The following is a 20153-nucleotide window of genomic DNA, read 5'->3' as shown; positions in this document are numbered from 1 at the left end:
GAGATTAGTTATAATAATCTATGATCTATGAGCACTTTTTGGATGTAACTATAATTTGTTGACATTATTGCATTTAAAGTAAATGTTTTCTGTTTTCAACTCTCCCTGGGGAAAATAATGGCAGCAGAACACATGGAAGGGCATGGTAAGTTCAGCTTGAGAATAGCTGAAAACCTAGAGAAAGTTTTGGTGAAAATGTTGTTGATACTTGATCAGCATCCTTCACTACTTTCTCTGTTATTTGTAAAGTGGTGATGGCTCTTTCATTTGAAAGGTTGTCCTTATGGATGAGGATGTAAATTTAGTATGTGGTTTTTGTAGACACTAATGTAAGAGTCCATTGAAGTGGAAACTAATTTGAGTTGTACCGTTTACTAATAATGCTAATAGCCGGGATAATCTTTGAAGGGGAAACCTTATAAACTTCTTAATGAAAAGCAGTCACTTTGGTATTCTTGAATTAAGCAAAAATTGAGAATTGCTTTTACATACAGTAAACTTAGTAGAGGATAAAGCAGAGAGTAGATTATTTCATATTCTACATACATTCTCTTATTTTTCCTTTTTTTCTTGGGTAAATAGAAATATGCTATTAGATATCTCAGATCAATTTCCTGAAGAAATTGTGCAAATCTGTTGTTTTCTGTGCTTTCCTTTCCGGTTTGTCTTTAATCAGTATATCTGTATTCTCAGTTTATGTACTTTTTTTTTGCCATTTGAAAAGGGATTGCATTTCTTCAGAGATTTATTATACACTGCATATTATAACCAGACATTTGGCTTTATGAAAAACAAAAGAAAATATTTAATAGTAGGGAATTTTTTGAAGGATTTCAAGAAAAATTTGTGCTTATTGGAAGAAAGAATCATCAAGATTGGATTGCCCTTTGATTTCTGCCCTCAGATTCTCTTACGCTAAATAGTGAATATACTATATATTATTTTTAGAAATTAAATGGTTTTTACCAGTTATCTTTTTGCTTTTAATTTTATGAAACTAACCTTTTTTTTTTTTTAAACATTCAATAGGATTCTGATCTTCGAAGTGCACTTCTTTTGGAGCAGGCGGCACATTGCTTTATAAACATGAAGAGTCCCATGGTTAGAAAATATGCATTTCATATGATATTGGCAGGCCATCGGTTTAGTAAAGCTGGGCAGGTGAGTGTATTTTCTTAAAAAAAAAAAAAAGTAATAGTTTATTTTAATTTTTGTTATTAGCTATTTATTTTATAAATGTATGCCATTCATCAATTTTTTATGATTTTAAAATTAATCTTAAAAATGGAAGCAAATTTTGTTCTGAGGTAATGTGTTATATTGGTAAGGGCATGAGATTTGGATTTAGATAAATGTGGGTGTGAATCTTGATCTGCTCACAACTTGACTTGGGTTTAAGTTACTTCTCTGAGCCTCAGTTTTTGTATTTATTTTGGGATTTTGGAGTCTTGCCCAAATTTTTGTGAGGTAAAACAAATCATACATATGAAGGGCTGGATATACTGAATGCATTTAAACAATTTTAATTATCCTTCACAGTGGCTGGACTCTCTGCTTCAGCTCTGGTCTTCTGTTATTTCTCAAAGTGCCTTATAATGATATTTACTAAATATTTAATGAGTAGAAATCCTGTCTCTCTTTTCCCTGGAAGCAGTTGGGTTGGAGAGATACTTATTATTTTAGAGCGATTTCTCCAGCCCCAGTTGCCCTTTAATTATTAGTTGGAGGGAGAATTGTTAAAGGCAGAGTGGTAGCAGCAGTAAGTCATGGTTTACTGTAAATATAGATAAGTAAGTATGGATTGAAGAATCATCTCTGAATTCCTGGAACTATACAAGGAGCTTAGTATGTACTGTAAAACCATAGTCTTATCTTTTAAGGAGTTTTTTATATCATAGGGAAATATGAGGACTTAAAAAAATTTGGTTAATAATGAATTTTTATGAACATCTATTTTTCAAAGTCTGTGCTAAACAAACATGTCAGTATTTTAAGTTATATGTTATTAAAACGGTGCAAAGAAACAAAAACATTCAAAAATTACTCTCAATTTCATGTGAAAATGCCATGATTTTAAAAAACAAGTATTTCAATATTGGGTTCCTCCTTCTATTTTTGGAAACTGGCAAGTTAGAAAATAGGTGAATTTGCTTTATATTAGATACAAAACTGTAAAAAATATTTCTGAGGGGCGCCTGGGTGGCTCAGTGGGTTAAGCCTCTGCCTTCAGCTCAGGTCATGATCTCAGGGTCTTGGGATCGAGCCCCACATCAGACTCCCTGCTCAGCAGGGACCCTGCTTCCCCCCCCTCTCTGTCTGCTTCTCTGCCTACTTGTGATCTCTCTCTCTCTCTGTATCAAATAAATAAATTTTTTAAAAATTTCTAAAATTAAATATCTTTTTAATATATCAACTTATAATAATTGATACACTCCATCAACTAGAATTTCTCAGGTTCTAGAGGGGAACAAAATTTTAAAGAATCATTGCTCAAAGCTCTTCTTCCATACTAAATGCAAATGCATCTGGAACATGTTATCCCATTGTTTATTGTCATTTAAAAATGTTTTATTCAAAATGTAATAAGCATGTGGTTCCCTTTGCTTGGGAGGAAAATTAAATACCCCATTAGGAATGATCCATTGTCTCTTATTAAAAATAAGTCATCCTTTTCCACATCTTTGTCCACTTTTATGAATGGTTTCATTTATGAACATGATGATGTCATTGGAATTGGAAACAACCACTCATGTTTCATCTTCTGAGATTATAGGATATGTTACTTCTAGGAAATACATGCAAATTAAAAATGCTACCTTTGGGGGTGCCTGGGTGGCTTAAGATTTTATTTATTTATTTGACAGACAGAGATCTGTCAGAGAGGCAGGGTTAGAGAGAGAGAGGAGGAAGCAGACTCCATGCTGAGCAGAGAGCCCTATGTGGGGCTCGATCCCAGGACCCTGGGATCATGACCCAAGCTGAAGGCAGATGCCTAACCATCTGAGCCACCTGGGCACCCTCTTAGTAATCATCTTTAACTCTAGTTATCTCGTGGAGTTAGTGATTCCAGGGTACCCAGTTCTGTATTTTGTGACCACTCTGTATATAACCCTGCATCCAGAAAATCTCTTTCTCAGACAGTATATAGAAACTAAATGTATAACTAGAAATGCTCTTCTGTTGGAAAAATAAACAATGTCCTATTGTAGTTGGTCAAGAACAGTATCTTCCTTGGAAGGTGGGACATAGAACAAAAATGGTTGTCAGTGAGGCCAAGTTGTTCCTCAGAAGCAGCACTTTTTATGACATTTCCATTAAAATGTGTTGTTGGCTGAGATTAGAGGATGTTAGAGAAGATTATGTGTATATAGAAAGGCCATTTCTCAGTCCTCTCTGTCTGAGAGTTTGTGCCAAATTGCTTTTCTTGTCCCCAGCATTTTTTAATAGTTCCTTTTTTTACCGTTAGTTTTCCAGTAAGGAATTTTAAAAAAGGAATTGACATTTCTGAAGATTAAAATTGGTAAAAAATTTAAGAAAGTGCTAGAGAGGGTGTGTGTGTTTGTGTCCCATATACCCCTAGACACAGTATACCCCTGTTTCAATTTTTACTTTAAAAGGCAGACTTTAAATCCTTGTTACCTTTTAAATCTCTTTAGATGCTTTTCCAAGAAATCGTAAAAATGCACTTGAACTCAACATTTTGACATATTGTTTCTTGTATCTCAGTTTTTAAGACTCAATGTTTGTGTTCCTTTTTACTAAAGGAAGTATGGAGATCAAGAAATAGCACTTAAAATTATTTTGAAACAGTCTCAAACTTATAAAAAAGTTGTAAGTACAGTTCAGAAACTTTACCTGAGCGATTTGATAGTTATCAAATAGTTACCAGTTACCTGGTGCCTCATTACTCCCAAATATTTCAGGACGTATTTCCCATTTTCTAGAAACAAGACTTTTTCTCCTATATAATCACAATACAGCAATCAAATCAAGAACTTAATACTGATACAGTACCACTAGCTAATCATCAAACCAGTGTCCCATAAATATCCTTTATAGCATAAGGATCCTGTTCAAAAGGATCCTTTGACATTATGACCTTGATACTTTTGAAGATTACAGGCCAATTATTTTTATAGAGTGTGTGTCTCAGTTTGTTTGGTGTTTGATGTTTCCTCCCAGTGAGATTTGGATTGGGTATCTTTGTAGGAATATCACAGAAGAGAGACTGAGTTCTTAAATTGCATGCTATTAAGTGGCAGATGATTTTGATTTGCTTTAATTTTTTAACCAGGAAAACATTTTCTTAAAAAAAAAACAACAAGCAGTTCTGGCTGTACAGGGTACAAAGTTGTAATCTGCCCTGGAGAGGGGAGTTAGGTACAAGAGTATACTCTGAAGCAGGTTTAGTGGAGTGAAGCCTCTTCCTTGGTTCCAAATCCCAGTTTTAAGATAGAGGTTGTCTGAGTTCAGGGGGTTTCAGTAATAGGCAATTAATGCCAAATATCTGCTCACAAGTGTGGCAGAATATAGCAGTGGGCAAAAGAAAAGAATATACCATACTCTTACTACCTAACGAAATCATAGTTTAGTTAGCATTCAGCCCAGTGCCGTGGCATAGAGATGACCGTAACGCAATCAGTAAGAGGTGCGATAGTTCTCAGTTATAAAATAACAACCTAATTTATGACTCTGGATGCTACTCTCTGAAAACTCCCAGATGGTTTTCCATAAAGTCATGATCATTTTTGACTTCTTAGTCTTCCTGCTCTTGGACAAAGCAGTCACTTGCCTGCTTCAGGACCTCTTATTTTTTAGTAATAATTGCAAAGGGGTCTTCATAAATGTTATTTTCATTGTTAAATCATTCTAGTCTTTGTTAGAAGCACCAGTTACCAGGTTCGTGATTATGTGTGTGTTTACTTTTTCTAGTCCAAGAGAAGTTTGGATTATAATACCTTTTGTTTATTTTCTTTCAGAAAAAGCATGCTTTGCGCTGTTATTGTCAAGCCATGCAAGTTTACAAGGGAAAAGGCTGGTCTCTTGCAGAGGATCATATTAACTTCACTATTGGCCGCCAGTCGTATACCCTTAGGCAACTGGACAATGCTGTGTCTGCTTTTAGGCATATTTTAATCAATGAAAGCAGACAGTCTGCTGCTCAACAAGGGGCCTTCCTCAGAGAGTATCTTTATGTTTACAAGGTGAATACTTGTTTTTAGTAGTAGATATTAAAATTTAAGTCATTATTTTTAGTTAAAAAAAAAAAAAAACTCCTTTAGTAGGAGTTCAATAAAATGGTTTTCTTATAATTTATATAATTATCTGTCATAATAAAATGTGGCATTATGCCCTTCGGCCATAGATCTGAGTTCCATTGCCCTTCTACAGATCTTTAAAAGGGAATTTTAATATTCCATAAACATTTGATCTGTGCGTATTCTTGGAACTTAAAAAGAAAAAAAAGAGATGCCGTGACTTTCTAGGCTCCTTCTTCATTATTATTTTTTTTGAATCATAACAAATTTTATAACATATTGGGTTCTCATACCGTCCTTTGGAAAAAGTATATTCCTTTCTTTTTTCTATGAAAGATGAAAAGGTATGTGTCTATGGGAAGTGGCCATATTATGGTCTAACCCAGAAAAATTAATAGGAAGGAAAAATACTTCACTGAGACAGGGGGTTAGAAAATACAAAACATTATTTTAGGGAAAAACTTACCTTTCACATTTTTTAAGTTTAAAATTTTTTCAAATTTAAAAATTTTTTCTTCAAGACTTGTGAATAATGAATATTTTATCTGTCCTGCAGAAAATATGCTTTCATTCTTTATTAATTTGAGATCAAATGGGTTAGAATTTTAACAGATAGGATGCTGTAAAGAGTCACAGGAAGTAAAGTGCATACAATAGTATTTGGAAGTTTTCACATCCAAAGAGAGCCAATTAGCTGAGGAACTTGAGGAAGATTCTCTTGGCTAGAATAAATGTTATTTATTATAACTGATAATAAATAAGTTATTATGATGGCTGATATATTAAGTAAAACTAGTAATTCTTTATTTTAATATTCTTGCTTAACATATTTTTAATTCCTTACATATTAAAAAATGAGAAGGCAAATGTAAAGAAAGTGGAGTTTTCTCAAAAAATTCTTCTTCTCTATTTCTTCTAGAATGTAAGTCAGCTATCACCAGATGGTCCTTTACCACAGCTACCTTTACCATATATTAACAGTTCAGCAACACGGGTTTTCTTTGGCCATGACAGACGACCAGCAGATGGTTTGTAAATTTTATTTGGCCTTGTTGCATAGTGACTATTTTTTTAAGTGTTTTTTTTTCTTTATTTAAGAAATGATGTTGTAATTGCTAGAGCATATTTGAAAATAAATAACTCTGTACTGTATTACTTAACATCCTGCCAACTGAAGATAACCAGTACTTCAGGGTTTTCCTTCCAGCTCTAAAAGCTAAAAATAAAAACAAAATAGCTACAATTATAAAGGGTTTTCTCACATAGTCTTATTGAACATTTTTAATGGCTGTAAGATACTTTATTCAGTACATATAAATGAAGTACTTTAATATTTGCTAATAGTTGGACTGTTTCCTTCTTTTCCTTATATAAAATTATGTTTGATGGACATTTTTGTGGAAAAACTCTTTTTTTTAAGAAGATTTTTATTTTATTTATTTGACAGAGAGAAAGAGAGAGAGCACAAGCAGGGGGAGAGGCAGGTGGAGGGAGAGGGAGAGGCAGGCTCCTTGCAGAGCAGGGGAAGCCCGATACGGGACTCGATCCGAGGACTCTGGGATCATGACCCGAGCTGAAGGCAGTGGCTTAACCCATTGAGCCACACAGACGCCCCTAAAACTTGTTTTCTTAATATACGTAGTAGCAGAGAACAGTTGCCAATATTCTGTTCTTCTTGTAAGTCTTTTTAAAATACAGGCTTATTTCTAAGGATTGAACCTTAGAATGGCAGTACTGGGCCAAAAGTGTAAATATGTTAAAGTAAACTTTGTAATTCTAAGCATTCTTATATTTGAACTTATTAATATGTTTCTCTTTGAGATTTAGTATAAAATTTAAAAATATTCATCACTGGGTGCTAGGGTGGTGCAGTCGGTTAAGTGTCCAACTCTTGGTTTTGGGTTGGGTTGTGGTCTAAGTGTCCTGGGATCATGCTGTGTGTTGGGCTCCGTGTTCAATGCAGAGTCTGCTTGAGACTCTCTCTGTCCTTACTTGTTCCTCTCTCTCTCTAAAATAAATAAATATATTATATATATATATATGCACATATATATGTATATATATATTATGAAAATGTTTATGGCAGGATTGATTTTAATAGTGAAAAATACTAGAATGATAGAGGAGCTGAATTGATAAATTTTGGTATATTTATGTAATGGATTCATGCTATAGGACATGAATGAAATTGTTCCATATGTTTCAGTATGGATAATACACCATAATGTTGAGTGAAAAATGTTACAGAATGATCAATCAAATGTAATTCCATTTATATAAATTTCTAGTGTCAAACCAATTCATCCAATGCATACATTGTTTATGTATACACTAATATGTGGCAAAGGAAAAAATATGGATGAAAACACAGTATTTCAGTTCTGGCAAGAAGTGCTAGTAGAGATGAAGGAGAAAAATAGGATTGGGGAGGGTTACACAGAGGACTTTAATTATTTGTAACATAAAGAATATTTGGGATTTTATGACAAACATTGACATTTGTTAAATTTCAGTGTATAAATATTTGTTATTCTCCGTGGGTTTCTGTATGTTTGAAGTATTTTATTTGAAATTGTGAAATATTAAGAAAAACGTATTCTTTCAGAGTTAAGAAGAAAAGAACAAGAATATTATATATAAGTCAAGTTCCATTTAGGCTAGGGTTATTAAGAGAATATTTTTCTCTCAGGTAATTAAACAGGCATGAGTGAGTGTGTATGTATATATATTTATTTGGCTACCTTGGATTTTTATTTAAAATATGTCTCATTTGAGGGCAGATGGGTGTTAGTATACATGTACTGAATTGTGACTTTTTGTTTTAGGTGAAAAGCAAGCAGCCACTCATGTAAGTCTTGATCAGGAGTATGATTCTGAGTCCTCTCAGCAGTGGCGAGAACTTGAAGAACAGGTTGTAGCTGTGGTCAACAGAGGAGTAATTCCAACCAATTTCTACCCCACACAATACTGTTTGAATAGTTACTCGGATAACTCAAGATTTCCACTGGCAGTTGTAGAAGGTGATATACTTGAATTTTTATTCATGGTTTTTTGTTTGATTTATAAAATCAAATTTAGTCTGTCTTACAGCAGATAGACTGGAAGGCATGAAATAATAAATTTGGAAACATAACTTAGTGAGCTGCATGTATAAAACTAGGCATTGTGGGCTCTGATACTGGTACATATAGTGTGCTATTGGAATATAGAAGAGAGAATGACATTTTTTAGTACATAGAAATTGGGGGGAAATCTTCTAGAGGAAGTCTTTTTTTTTCCTTAAGATTTTATTTATTAGAGAGAGCATAGAGGGAGAGGGAGAGGGAGAAGTAGATTTCCTGCTGACCAGAGAGCCCGATGCAGGGCTCGATTCCAGGACCCTGAGATCATGATCTGAGCTTTGGCAGCCACTTAACGGACTAAGCCACCTAGGCTCCCCTAGAGGAAGTCATTTTAAAACTGAATCCATGGACATGTACAAGGTGGTAAGGGATAGTCTAGGCAAAAATACAGAGTTGTGAAAGTAAGGTGTGTTTAGAGAATTGAAGCATAGGGTAATAGGTGGGGTTTGTTATTAATTTAGGCCTTTCTTTTGTAGAACCAATAACAGTGGAAGTGGCTTTTAGAAATCCTTTGAAGGTTCCACTTTTGTTGACTGATTTGTCATTGCTGTGGAAGTTTCAACGCAAAGATAGTAGTGGAAAGGATAATGAAGAAGTTAAAGAACTAGTAAGTTATTAAAAGGTATTTGTAATAAGCATGTTTCAGTAATAGTTGCTAACATTTCATTTTTTTCTATTCAATGAGCTATACTTATTCTTTTTTATGCTTATTTTCCATAGTTATAAAAAGTATGACGTATATTTATTGTTGAAAATTGAGTATACAAAGAATATAAAGAAAAGTAAAACTGTCTTCTCAGTATTTAGAAATAACCACTTTAACACTTTTCTGTATCTTCCCAGTCATTTCCATTTTTTTGTTTTCTTTCATATATGGGATTCTTTCATATTGCATATGTTTTTTTTTATTGTGTTGATTCATATACATATTTTGATAGTAAAATGTCTCAGTATTTCATTTCTGTATAATATTCCACTGTGGATGACCTGTAAGCTCCTCTAGTATCTCTCCACTAATAGTTGTTTTAGAAGTTTCTGTTTGTTTACTGTCATCATCATACAGTGGTAAAAATTTGGGTGTATAGTATTTTATCCTGATAATTTCTATAGTAAAGATTCCTGGGCATGAAGTTAAAACATTTTAGGGAATAAGTATTTTAGTACTCTATTAGTTTCCCAAAAGGTCATACCAATAGGCTTTTCACTAACAGCACATGGGATTGCATATCTCTTCTTTGCTGCATTAAGTGTTCTTATTAAAAAGAAAAAAAAAGCTTACTGATTCGATAGGTAAGAAAAATGTTTTTTTATTATTTTCCATTTCATTCATTTCTGGTGAAGGTGAAGTTCTTGTATTTCCTTTTTTGTTGATTGTCTTTATATATACATTATCTGTTTCTTTTCTTAGTCATATCTGTTAATAAGCTATTTATTTGAGATAAGTTATTTTTGAAACAGCAATGACTTGAATAAATATTTTCTGTTACCATACTGATTGTAACAAATAACTGGGATGGTACATTTTTCACCCATTTATTAGGTTATTCACCAATATTTACTGTATAACTTTTACTTTTTTATACTACCTTGCTATATACCTTAGAAATGTGATAAATATTATTTTGGAACTGGGAAATATCCCAGCATTTTGGCACTGATTTATGGAGGGAGAACTTGAAAGAAGATGTATGTCATACTAACTGTAGTATAAATTATTTCTCTTGAAGTATTTTGATATTTAAGGATTGCCTTATATAAAGTCTTGTCAGTTAAGTCCATTAAAGGTGTTTTGTGATTATTTATACTCATTGTGAATAGTTTGAAAGATTGAGATTTTGTAGGTTCATATTCTGACTGGAATTTTAGCAACCTCTTGAATTTTTCTAATATTTTTTAGATGCCTAGAATATAAATTAGAAGTCTATAAACTGTTTACTCTTGGGGAAAGTTTTTTTAAAAAGATTCATTAGCTTTTTAAGTGTATTAGTCTGTGTGCTGCTAGATTTTAACGAAGGTTTATTAAAGTTGAGTGAAAATTTTCATTTTGTATAATTAAGTTACACTTTTTCCTGTAAGTTTTAAACTCTGGATTTCTTCATAAACTTCTGCTGATGGATTAAGATGCTGACCTGGAATTTAGGGAAATGTAATTTTTATTTATTGTGGGAAGTAACTAACTTCATGGTAAAAGTAAAACAGTGTTTATGAGGACCAGCTTTAGCCCAAGTGTAAATTAGTTAACTCTGCTTTGTTACATGACCAGAGATTATATTCTCTTACAGAAGTCCTTGAATTGGAGGACACAGGCTTTTTTTGCTCTCTCTTACTGCCCTTATTGGCCACCAGTCTTTTATGCGTCTTGTTTAGGTGTCATTACTTCTTTTTATAATTGGCTAATTTGGAAAATGAGGCTAATCAGAGTAAAAGATGGAGAAATTTGTTCTTATTGCAAAATTAAGTGTCCATTTCAGCCATTGTTGATGATTAGTAACTGAACTTTTATTTGTTGAAGTTTTGTCCTCTTGGTGGCTGCAACTTTGAGTAGCTCACTTACCCTCCTCACTTGAATTGGACTGAATGAAATGAAAAAATGTATATAACACGCATTCTGCTACTGCGTGGCTTTACTCCAGGTGTGAAAGTTTGCTTATTGCTTAGCACATAGTAAGAACCTAATAAATGCTAACTATAATTATTGTTATTGTTCTTAAGTATTGATGTATAGGAATGTTAATATTCTGGTACTTTCTTTATTAGAGTGTATGTTTTACAAAATAATTTATTTTTCAGGTAACAGGTGAACCTGTAATGATTGGAACTGAAGTTATTTCAGAATTTTTAATTAATAGTGAAGAATCTAAAGTGGTAACTATTTTATTGTTTTTTTGTCTTAAGCCTTTGAAAAAGTAAGATGCAAACAAATTTTAAAAATCAATTCAGTTTATTTTATAGCCTAGTTTTCTTAAAAGCTAAAATTTGGAAGGTTAGGAAACAGGAATTGCATAAGAGGAAATTGGTGGAAAGAGTAGATTTGCAGAGGTCTTTGGTTTGTTAATTTCCAAAGAAGCCTGTTGAAAACTTTTTGCTTTTTTGGAGGTGGTCAATGTGGTAATTTCATGTAACATTTGCTTGACCAGAATATTTTGTTTTTTTGTTGATTTGAAGTGTTAATGAAGATCCAAGCCTGTATCTTCTTTTGAAGAAGATGCTTTTCAAAATAAGAAATTAATTGATTATTCAAAAGTTTAGGTCATGAGTTTATATTTTTACAGTATTGCAAAATTTAGATACTGTGCTATTTAAGATATTATGAAAACATAATAAGAGTGGCTTAAATATCTCCACAGGCAAGACTAAAGCTCTTTCCCCATCACATAGGGGAGCTGCATATTCTGGGAGTTGTTTATAATCTTGGCACCATTCAGGGCTGCATGACAGTAGATGGCATTGGTGCTCTTCCTGGATGTCACACAGGTAAAACTATAGCATTACTAAACAGATACAAAACTAATAATTAAGTCTCCATAAATAAATGAATGAAAATGAGGTGTTTTAAAAACAGGTTTAATATACCTTAACAAAGGCACTTAGGTTATTTGGGTTATTTTAAACTCTGCCATTGCTGCAAAAATAAACGAATTTATTCCCTTCTAATGTATTTTGTATATGTAAAACAAGTAAATCCTAATGAGAAATTAATCCACATATAGGGGTGTGGTTAAACATAAAAATAAAATACACTTAATTCTTTGATTAACCGTGCGAGTCAATAATTGTTTAGGATTTTTCTGGAAATAATCTGAAAGTTATAGTATTTAAGCTAAATTGGTATCATTTAACACACCAAATTATTTTAGGGCATTGATTGTTTTTTGTTTCAGGAAAACATTCGTTGAGTATGTCAGTCCGAGGGAGACAGGATTTAGAAATTCAAGGTCCTCGACTTAACAATACGAAAGAAGAGAAAACATCTATTAAATATGGTCCTGATCGACGTTTAGATCCCATTATCACAGAGGAAATGCCGCTATTGGAGGTATTTCACTTTTTAAAATTTCATGGATTAATAAATTATCTATAAGGTCATAATATTTTCAGTCTATTAATTTTAAACTTTGAAGTTACTGATACTACATTGAACCATACTTTTTAATTATTATTAAGCTAGGTTAAATAGATCTAATTCACAAAGAAAAATCACAGCCAGGTTATAATATATAAATCTCAGATTATTAATGGAAATTGTGAAAATACATTTAAGAAACACTATTAAAATCAGTGACTTTGTTTATTAAGATCAATGGCTTTTTTGGATAAGAGAGCCTGCTTCTCCCTCTCCCACTTCCCCTGCTTGTGTGTGAGCTCTCTCTCTCTGTGTCAAATAAATAAGTAAAATCTTATAAAAGGAAAAGTAGAAGAGCAGTCCTCTTTGAGTCCCCCACTGTGTAAGCATTATGTTGTATGTATGTTGTGTATATAGGCATTATGTTGTATATATTATTCAATGAGATTTGTGTGGTAGACATTTGATTTGTGTCTGGTCATTCACTGTTAACCAATAAAACCACAGTAAATAACCTTATGCATATCATTTTCTACTCACACACTCACAGCTTCAGGATAAATTAGTGGAAATGAGAGTCCGGAGTCTTAATCTTATTTGCCATTTAAATTTGAAGCTGTCACCAAAAGGACTTTTAGCATCTATGTGTTTGAAGTAAAGGCTAGATATACTGATTATTCTTAAAGAGCCAATATTCAGTAAAATTTTTATTCTGAAGGTACATTACAGAGTATCTACACATGGTGTATCACTGTTCTGCTAATTCCAGCCCCCTTCCCATTTTACTAATGCCTTAGCCTTGACAGTATTCGTGTGTCTGTGTATTTTACTGTGTCTTTGCGTACTCTTTCAACTGTTTTTGACATATTATCTCAAAATTTACCTTCCTTCCCAAATTTTAACTTATTTGACTAAATTTATTTGACATTGGCTAAATCAGTACATAGTCAGTGTCTTTAATACAACCTTATGCCTTTTTTTTTCCTTCTTAACCTGTGTTTTAGATTTCTGCATTAATTGCTTATTTTCTCATACCTGTTTTTAAAGCTTCTTATGTCTGCAGAATTTATCTGCTTCTTAAAACTGTGGCCATAGTGAATTTCCATTCAAATTTAGATTAAGAAACATAGATATTTCTGGGGATGGCTCAGTTGGTTAGGTGTCTGCCTTCTTCTCAGGTTGTGGTCCCAGGGTCCTGGGATTGAGCCCTGTGTTGGGGGCTGCTTCTCCCCCTGCCCCCCATGCTCTCTTGCTATCTCTCTCAAATAAATAAAATTAAAAAAAAAAAAAGAAAGAAAGAAACATAAGTATTTCCACTAGATTTTAATAACTCCTGTGGGGCTGTCAGCCATAACTTTATTAGAACATTTTTTAAAAAAGATTTTATTTATTTATTTAACAGAGAGAGAGAGAGATCATAAGTAGGCAGAGAGGCAGGCAGAGAGAGAGGAGGAAGCAGGCTCCCCGCTGAGCAGAGAGGCTGATGCGGGACTCGATCCCAGGACTCTGGGATCGTGACCTGAGCCCAAGGCAGGGGCTTTAACCCACTGAGCCACCCAGGTGCCCCATAGAACATTTTTTTCCTATACTTGTACCTTCATAATCCTTTTTTCTTAGATATTGTCAGTATCTGACATTTACTCTTAAGTATCTTTTAAGTGCAAATAACTTACTAGGTGATTTTGTTAGCCCATATTTCTCCTTCTCCAGTACAGCTTCACATTCACTTATCTGAAATCCTGAGGCCAGATGTGTGTTGGAAATCATTTTTTATCCTTAATTTTTAGAAATTGTGTGTGTGTGTGTGTGTGTGTTTATATCCAAAGTGTTATGTAAGCCCTACTGGATTTGTGGTAGCATCTAGAAATCAAGCATATTAATAGTGTGTGAATGAACCACATGAATGTCATACTGAATGGGAAAGGGTAAATCAGATCAGGTTTAACTCCCATGTGAGTTACTAAAAGTTTGAGGTTGTTCAGAGCTCTTTAGGTTTTAAAATTATGGATATGGAATCATGGATCTGTACATTGTTTCCTTTTAAAAGATCTCTCTGGTGTATTTTTGCATCTTAATGATGTGTGAAAAATAGTTGAATTATTTTTCAAGTTGACCTTGAATAAGGACTTTTCAACTGATAGTTAATTCACATAGCCATGTTAAATTACTTGTAACTAACTTGCCCATAGTCTCTATACAGTTGGCCAAGTTTTGTTCATAGATCACTTGTAACTGATATTTTATTTTTAATTCATAACTCTGCAATCTGCTACTGAATAGCATTGATCTCTGTCTCATCTTTTGTAAAATGGAGTGTTAATTGCCATATATATTCAGGGAGCCATCAAAGAGAATTAATAAAATAATTGTAAACCTTTAGTAAAGAAACGTAGCATCTTAAATTGTTACTCACTGTAGGTTTGGATTTTTTAACAGACAATATAATGATATTTTTTCCCTCCAATGCAGGTATTCTTTATACATTTTCCTACAGGGCTCCTCTGTGGAGAAATCCGAAAAGCCTATGTAGAATTTGTCAATGTCAGCAAATGCCCTCTTACTGGATTGAAGGTTGTTTCTAAACGTCCAGAGTTCTTTACTTTCGGTGGTAACACAGCTGCTCTAACACCACTAAGTCCCTCAGCTTCTGAGAACTGTAGTGCTTACAAGACTGTTGTGACAGATTCTACCTCTGTGTGTACAGCACTCGTATCATCAGCTTCCTCTGTAGACTTTGGCATTGGCATAGGGAGTCAGCCAGAGGTGATTCCTGTTCCCCTTCCTGACGCTGTTCTTCTACCTGGAGCTTCAGTTCAGCTACCCATGTGGTTACGTGGGCCAGATGAAGAAGGTGTCCATGAAATTAACTTTTTGTTTTACTATGAAAGTGTTCAAAAGCAGCCTAAAATACGGTGAGTATTATAAAACTTTCTAGATTTAACCTGTGTTTAATGTATATGTACAAATTCAAATAAACATTTTGATATTTGTTAACATATCATTGTTTCTTAAGAAATTATCCCCGTCCAAATTATGCATGATGTTTATATTTGAGCCTGTCCCTAATATAAGTTCTAAGTAGCCAAAAGTACAAAAAATGTGGTTACCTAATCTTTTTAGTGGCTTTTATTTACAAACTTCATGATTCTTTAATAAAATGAAGTACTCTGGCCAAAGTTATCACGTAATAATGAAATTCACTGGTACCATTTGTATATGAAGACAGCCTGCTATAGTCATCCTGTTTTAAGAAAATTATTGTGTTTCACCCTTTCTTAACCCTGTGCTCTCTCCTAACTCCTAAGAATGTGTGGGGGAAAAAGTATGTATTTGTAGAACAGATGATTAGGGTGGGGTTGTAATGAGGCTCACCGAAGAAATCAAACCTTGGTGCTCACAAGGGTTGGTGGCCTATATATTATTAAACAGCAATTATTTTATTTGTGATAATGCCATTATCATTTTTATAAAATTAACTAGGAATGATTTTGTTACTCCATTTTTAAAAAGATTTTATTTATTTATTTGATAGAGATCATAAGTAGGCAGAGAGAGAGAGAGAGAGAGAGAGAAGCAGGCTCCCTGCTGAGCAGAGAGCTGCATGTGGGGCCGGATCCCAGGGCCCTGGGATCATGACCCGAGCTGAAGGCAAAGGCTTTAAACCACTGAGCCACCCAGGTGCCCCTTGTTACTCCATTTATTAATGGAATATTTTAAATATCTTATAAGACTTACTGTGAGGGCAAAATAACAGTATTTATAAGAATGGGGACATTTTAGATACTCAGTAAATATTAATTCTCCTTCAGAAGACAATAGAGCATACTCTGGCCAAGGCAGTCAGGGAAGGCTTTGTGGAATACAGTAATGATGAAATGAGCTTCCAAAGAAAGTAAGGACTTCAGAATTTGGATATCAAGAGGGATGGGCAAGAAAGTAGTGGGTATTCCAGGGAGTGACTGTATGTAAATGAAGATTTGTAAATTAGGAATTATAAACTGAGTATAATTAGTTTGGTTACAGTGTAAAAAATGTATAAAACAAGTAAAGGGGAAACTGTTAGAACTAATAAATGAATTCAGTAAAGTCGTAGGATACAAAATTAGCATACAGAGATTAATTGCATTTCTATGCTATAATAATGAAGTATCAGAGAAATTAAGAAAAGTCTTATTTATAGTTGCATAAAAAAGAATACCTAGGAATAAATTTAACCAAGGAGGTAAAAGACCTGTACTCTGAAAACTATAAGACACCGATGAAAGAAATTGCAATGACACAAACAAATGGAAAGATATACTGTGTTCCTGAATCGGAAGAATTGATACTGTTAAAATGTTCAGACTACGCAAAGCACTCTACAGATTCAGTGTAATCCTTATCAGAATACCAATGTCATGTTTTATAGAACTAGAACAAAGAATCCTAAAATTTGTATGGAACCACAAAAGACCCCAAACAGTCAAAGTAATCTTGAGGAAGAAGAATAAAGCTGGAGCTGTCATGCCCTGATTTCAGACTGTGCAACAAAGCTATAGTAATCACTGCAGTACGAGACTGACACAAAAATACACACAGGTCAATGGGACAGAATAGAGAGCCCAGAAATAAATGTATGTGTATGTGGTCAATTAATCTATGACAGAAGAAGCAAGTATATATAATGGAGAAGATCGTTTCTTCAATAAATGATATTGGGAAAACTGGACCATTATCTTATACCATACACAAAAATAAATTCAAAATGGATTAAAGATGTGAATGTAAGACTTGAAAGCATAAAACTTCTAGGAAAAACATAGGCAGTGAGCTCTTTGATGTTCATTGATCTTAGCAATGTTTTTTTGGGGTCTCTTCAGACAAGGGCAACAAAAGCTAAAACAAATGGGATCACACTAAACTAGAAAGCCTTTGTCCAGTGAAGGAGACCATCAGCAAGCAAAAAGGCATTCTACTGAATGGGAGAAGGTATTTGCAAATCATGCATTGAATAAGGGGTTATAATCCAAAATATACAAAGAACTTAACCCAATTTAATATAGAAAATTTAAAAATGGACAGCGGATCTAAGACATTTTTCAAAAGATGACCTACAGGTGGCCAACAGACATATGAAAGGATGCTCAGCATCACTAATCAGGGAAATGAAAAATCAAAATCACAATGATATGTTACTTCGTACTTGTCAGATTAGCTGTTATTAAAAAGACAAAATAGTGTTGGTGAGGTTGTAGAGAAAAAGAAACCCACATACATTTGGTGGAAATCTGAATTGGTACAGCTTCTTATGGAAAACAGCAATAGAACTACATAAAACAGCAAAAAAAGAAACTACAATAGAACTACCATACGATCCCTAGTTCTAATTCTGGGTATTTATCTGAAGAAAACCAAACCACCAATCCAAAGAGAGATATATACCCCTATGTTCATTGCAGTATTGTTTACAATAGCCAAGACACTGAGTTAATCTAGGTGTCCTGTCTGTAAGGATGAAGAAGATGGGGCATGTGTGCGCACGCAGGCACACAAATGTTACTCAGCCATAAGATAGAATGAAATCTTGCCACTTGTGATAACACAGGTGGACCTAGAAGGTATATGCTAAGTAAAATAAGACAGAGGAAGACCAGATTTTTTCACCTATATGTGGAATCCCAAAAAACAAAACAGAAACAGACTCATAAACACAAGGAAGAAGCTGCTGGTTATCAAAGTGGGAAGGGGATTGGGGGGGTACAGGTGAAACAAGTGAAGGGGATTAAGAGGTACAAACTTCCATTTCTAAAATAAGTCATGGGGATGTAATCTGCAGTATTGGGACTATAGTCAGTAATATTACAATAGCTTTGTATGATGACATTGTAACTAGATTTACCAAAGGAATCATTTCATAGTGTATACAAATACTGAATCAATTTGATTTATCCCTGAAACTCCTAGGACATTGTATTTCAGTTGTACTTAAAAAAAAAAAGAAAAGAAATTTAGGAGATAATATTAGAAAAAAGAAGTAGTAAAGGGGAATTAATATTGAAATGTAAAAAGCTCTGTTGTGGAGGACCTTCAAGGCCAGGTGAAAGTTTGGGGTTTACTTGAAGGGATCAGTTGCTTTGGAACCACTATCAGAGAAGCAGCATATTCAGGACATTGTTACATGAAAATTATTTCATGTGCTATACTGATGAGTTTAGTGAGCAGACATGCCTGGAGTCTGGGAGACTATTAGTTTCCTTCCAAATTGAGAAGAAAGAATTGAAGTTATGCTAACTAGATAAGTTTACTGTATTACACTCTGTTTTTATCTTTGTTTTAAGTATAAATGGCCCTGGGAGCAATTAGGTTTTAAAAGCTTTGTTTGGAATTAGAGAATCATAAGAAATGGGGAGCTTCTTCCATTAAATTTGCAATTTTGTATTTCTTCAGGCACAGAATATTAAGACACACTGCAGTTATTTGTACCAGCCGATCTTTGAATGTACGAGCCACTGTCTGCAGAAGTAATTCTCTTGAAGATGAGGAGGGCCGAGGGGGCAATATGCTAGTCTTTGTGGATGTGGAAAATACCAACACTGTAAGTTGGTTTAAAACGAAATTTTATTTTTAATTATATTTGAAGGGTTTACTTTGTTTTTAGTAAAGGATTTTTTCCCCCACAAGATAGCATAAGCTAGGAATTTAGGAATGTTCATATACAACAGTGTGAAAACATCTTAATTTTCCATTAGCTTTGTAATTTTAGGTCTAAAAAGGACCTGGTGGTATTTATATATTCATATGATACATAGCTCTATATGTGAATAATTCAGTACCACAGAGATAAAGTGCTTTCTAGTTTCAACCATTGAGAATCTATTGATATAACTAAATTTACAGTTGTATTAGGATTTCACATTCCATATTAAATTGATAACATTCATTTATACATTTCTGAGAGTATCATTTTCTTCATATAATAAGCATTTCAGACCTTTCACCATTCCTGTTTAAATACTCTAAATATAAAAGTGAATATTAAGGGAATGAGATCTCATGATTAAAATAGCATCTTAGTTTCAGGTTGATTTAGTTCAAATACTTATTTGAAGTGTTACTGTGTAATGTCCTTTACTTTTGGCTTCATAAACTTGTAAGGTTGCTTCTTTTTAAGATATTTGCTAATACTTTGATGATCTTCAAAGAAAGTAACATTTGTAAAAATAAAATTTTAAGATTTTATTTATTATTATTTTAAAAGATTTTATTTATTTGTCACAGAGCATAAGCAGGGGGAGTGGTAAGTAGAGGGAGAAGCAGGCTCCCCTCTTGAGTAAGGAGCCCGATGTGGGACTCTATCCCAGAACTCTGGGATTATGACCTGAGGCTTAACTGCCAGAGCCTCCCAGGTGTTCCTAAAATTTTAAGATTTTAATAATTTCAAATTAGTTCTCATTCAGGAGAATAAAAAGTTATGTACAGTTTAACTTCATTGCATTGGCTATATTTTGGGATTCTGATTTGTTTTTGTTGTTTTTTACCTTAATGAGAATGAGATACCTCAGAAAGATGAGAAGAAATTAAAAGAAAATGTTACAGTTTTGATTCAAAATTGATAACAAGGGGTTCCTGGGTGGTGCAGTTGGTTAAGCCTCTGATTCTTAGTTTAGGCCCAGGCTCTGCCATCAGACTCCACGCTCAGGGCAGAGTCTGCTTAAGTTTCTGTTCTCTCTC

The 20153-nt window shown here is 33.7% G+C and overlaps 1 protein-coding gene across 4 annotated transcripts in view; it reads left to right on the top strand.

Moving 5' to 3' along the window:
- TRAPPC8 (trafficking protein particle complex subunit 8) overlaps nt 1-20153 on the top strand; it is a 74732-nt gene that overhangs the window by 34744 nt on the left and 19835 nt on the right. For 2 of the 4 annotated variants that reach the window (XM_059409406.1, XM_059409405.1), the window contains exons 12-22: nt 125-145; nt 1030-1161; nt 4980-5204; nt 6178-6286; nt 8084-8278; nt 8857-8987; nt 11171-11245; nt 11728-11854; nt 12262-12416; nt 14913-15355; nt 18870-19017. In XM_059409406.1, the coding sequence (XP_059265389.1) occupies nt 125-145; nt 1030-1161; nt 4980-5204; nt 6178-6286; nt 8084-8278; nt 8857-8987; nt 11171-11245; nt 11728-11854; nt 12262-12416; nt 14913-15355; nt 18870-19017 (1761 nt within the window). The remainder of the gene's footprint in view (nt 1-124; nt 146-1029; nt 1162-4979; nt 5205-6177; nt 6287-8083; nt 8279-8856; nt 8988-11170; nt 11246-11727; nt 11855-12261; nt 12417-14912; nt 15356-18869; nt 19018-20153) is intronic. The other 2 variants (XM_059409409.1, XM_059409408.1) reach the window with 1 other exon arrangement.

Source organism: Mustela nigripes, chromosome 8, assembly GCF_022355385.1.
Source record: "Mustela nigripes isolate SB6536 chromosome 8, MUSNIG.SB6536, whole genome shotgun sequence".
Lineage (NCBI taxonomy): Eukaryota > Metazoa > Chordata > Mammalia > Carnivora > Mustelidae > Mustela > Mustela nigripes.
This window is presented reverse-complemented; position numbering and strand designations above follow the sequence as displayed.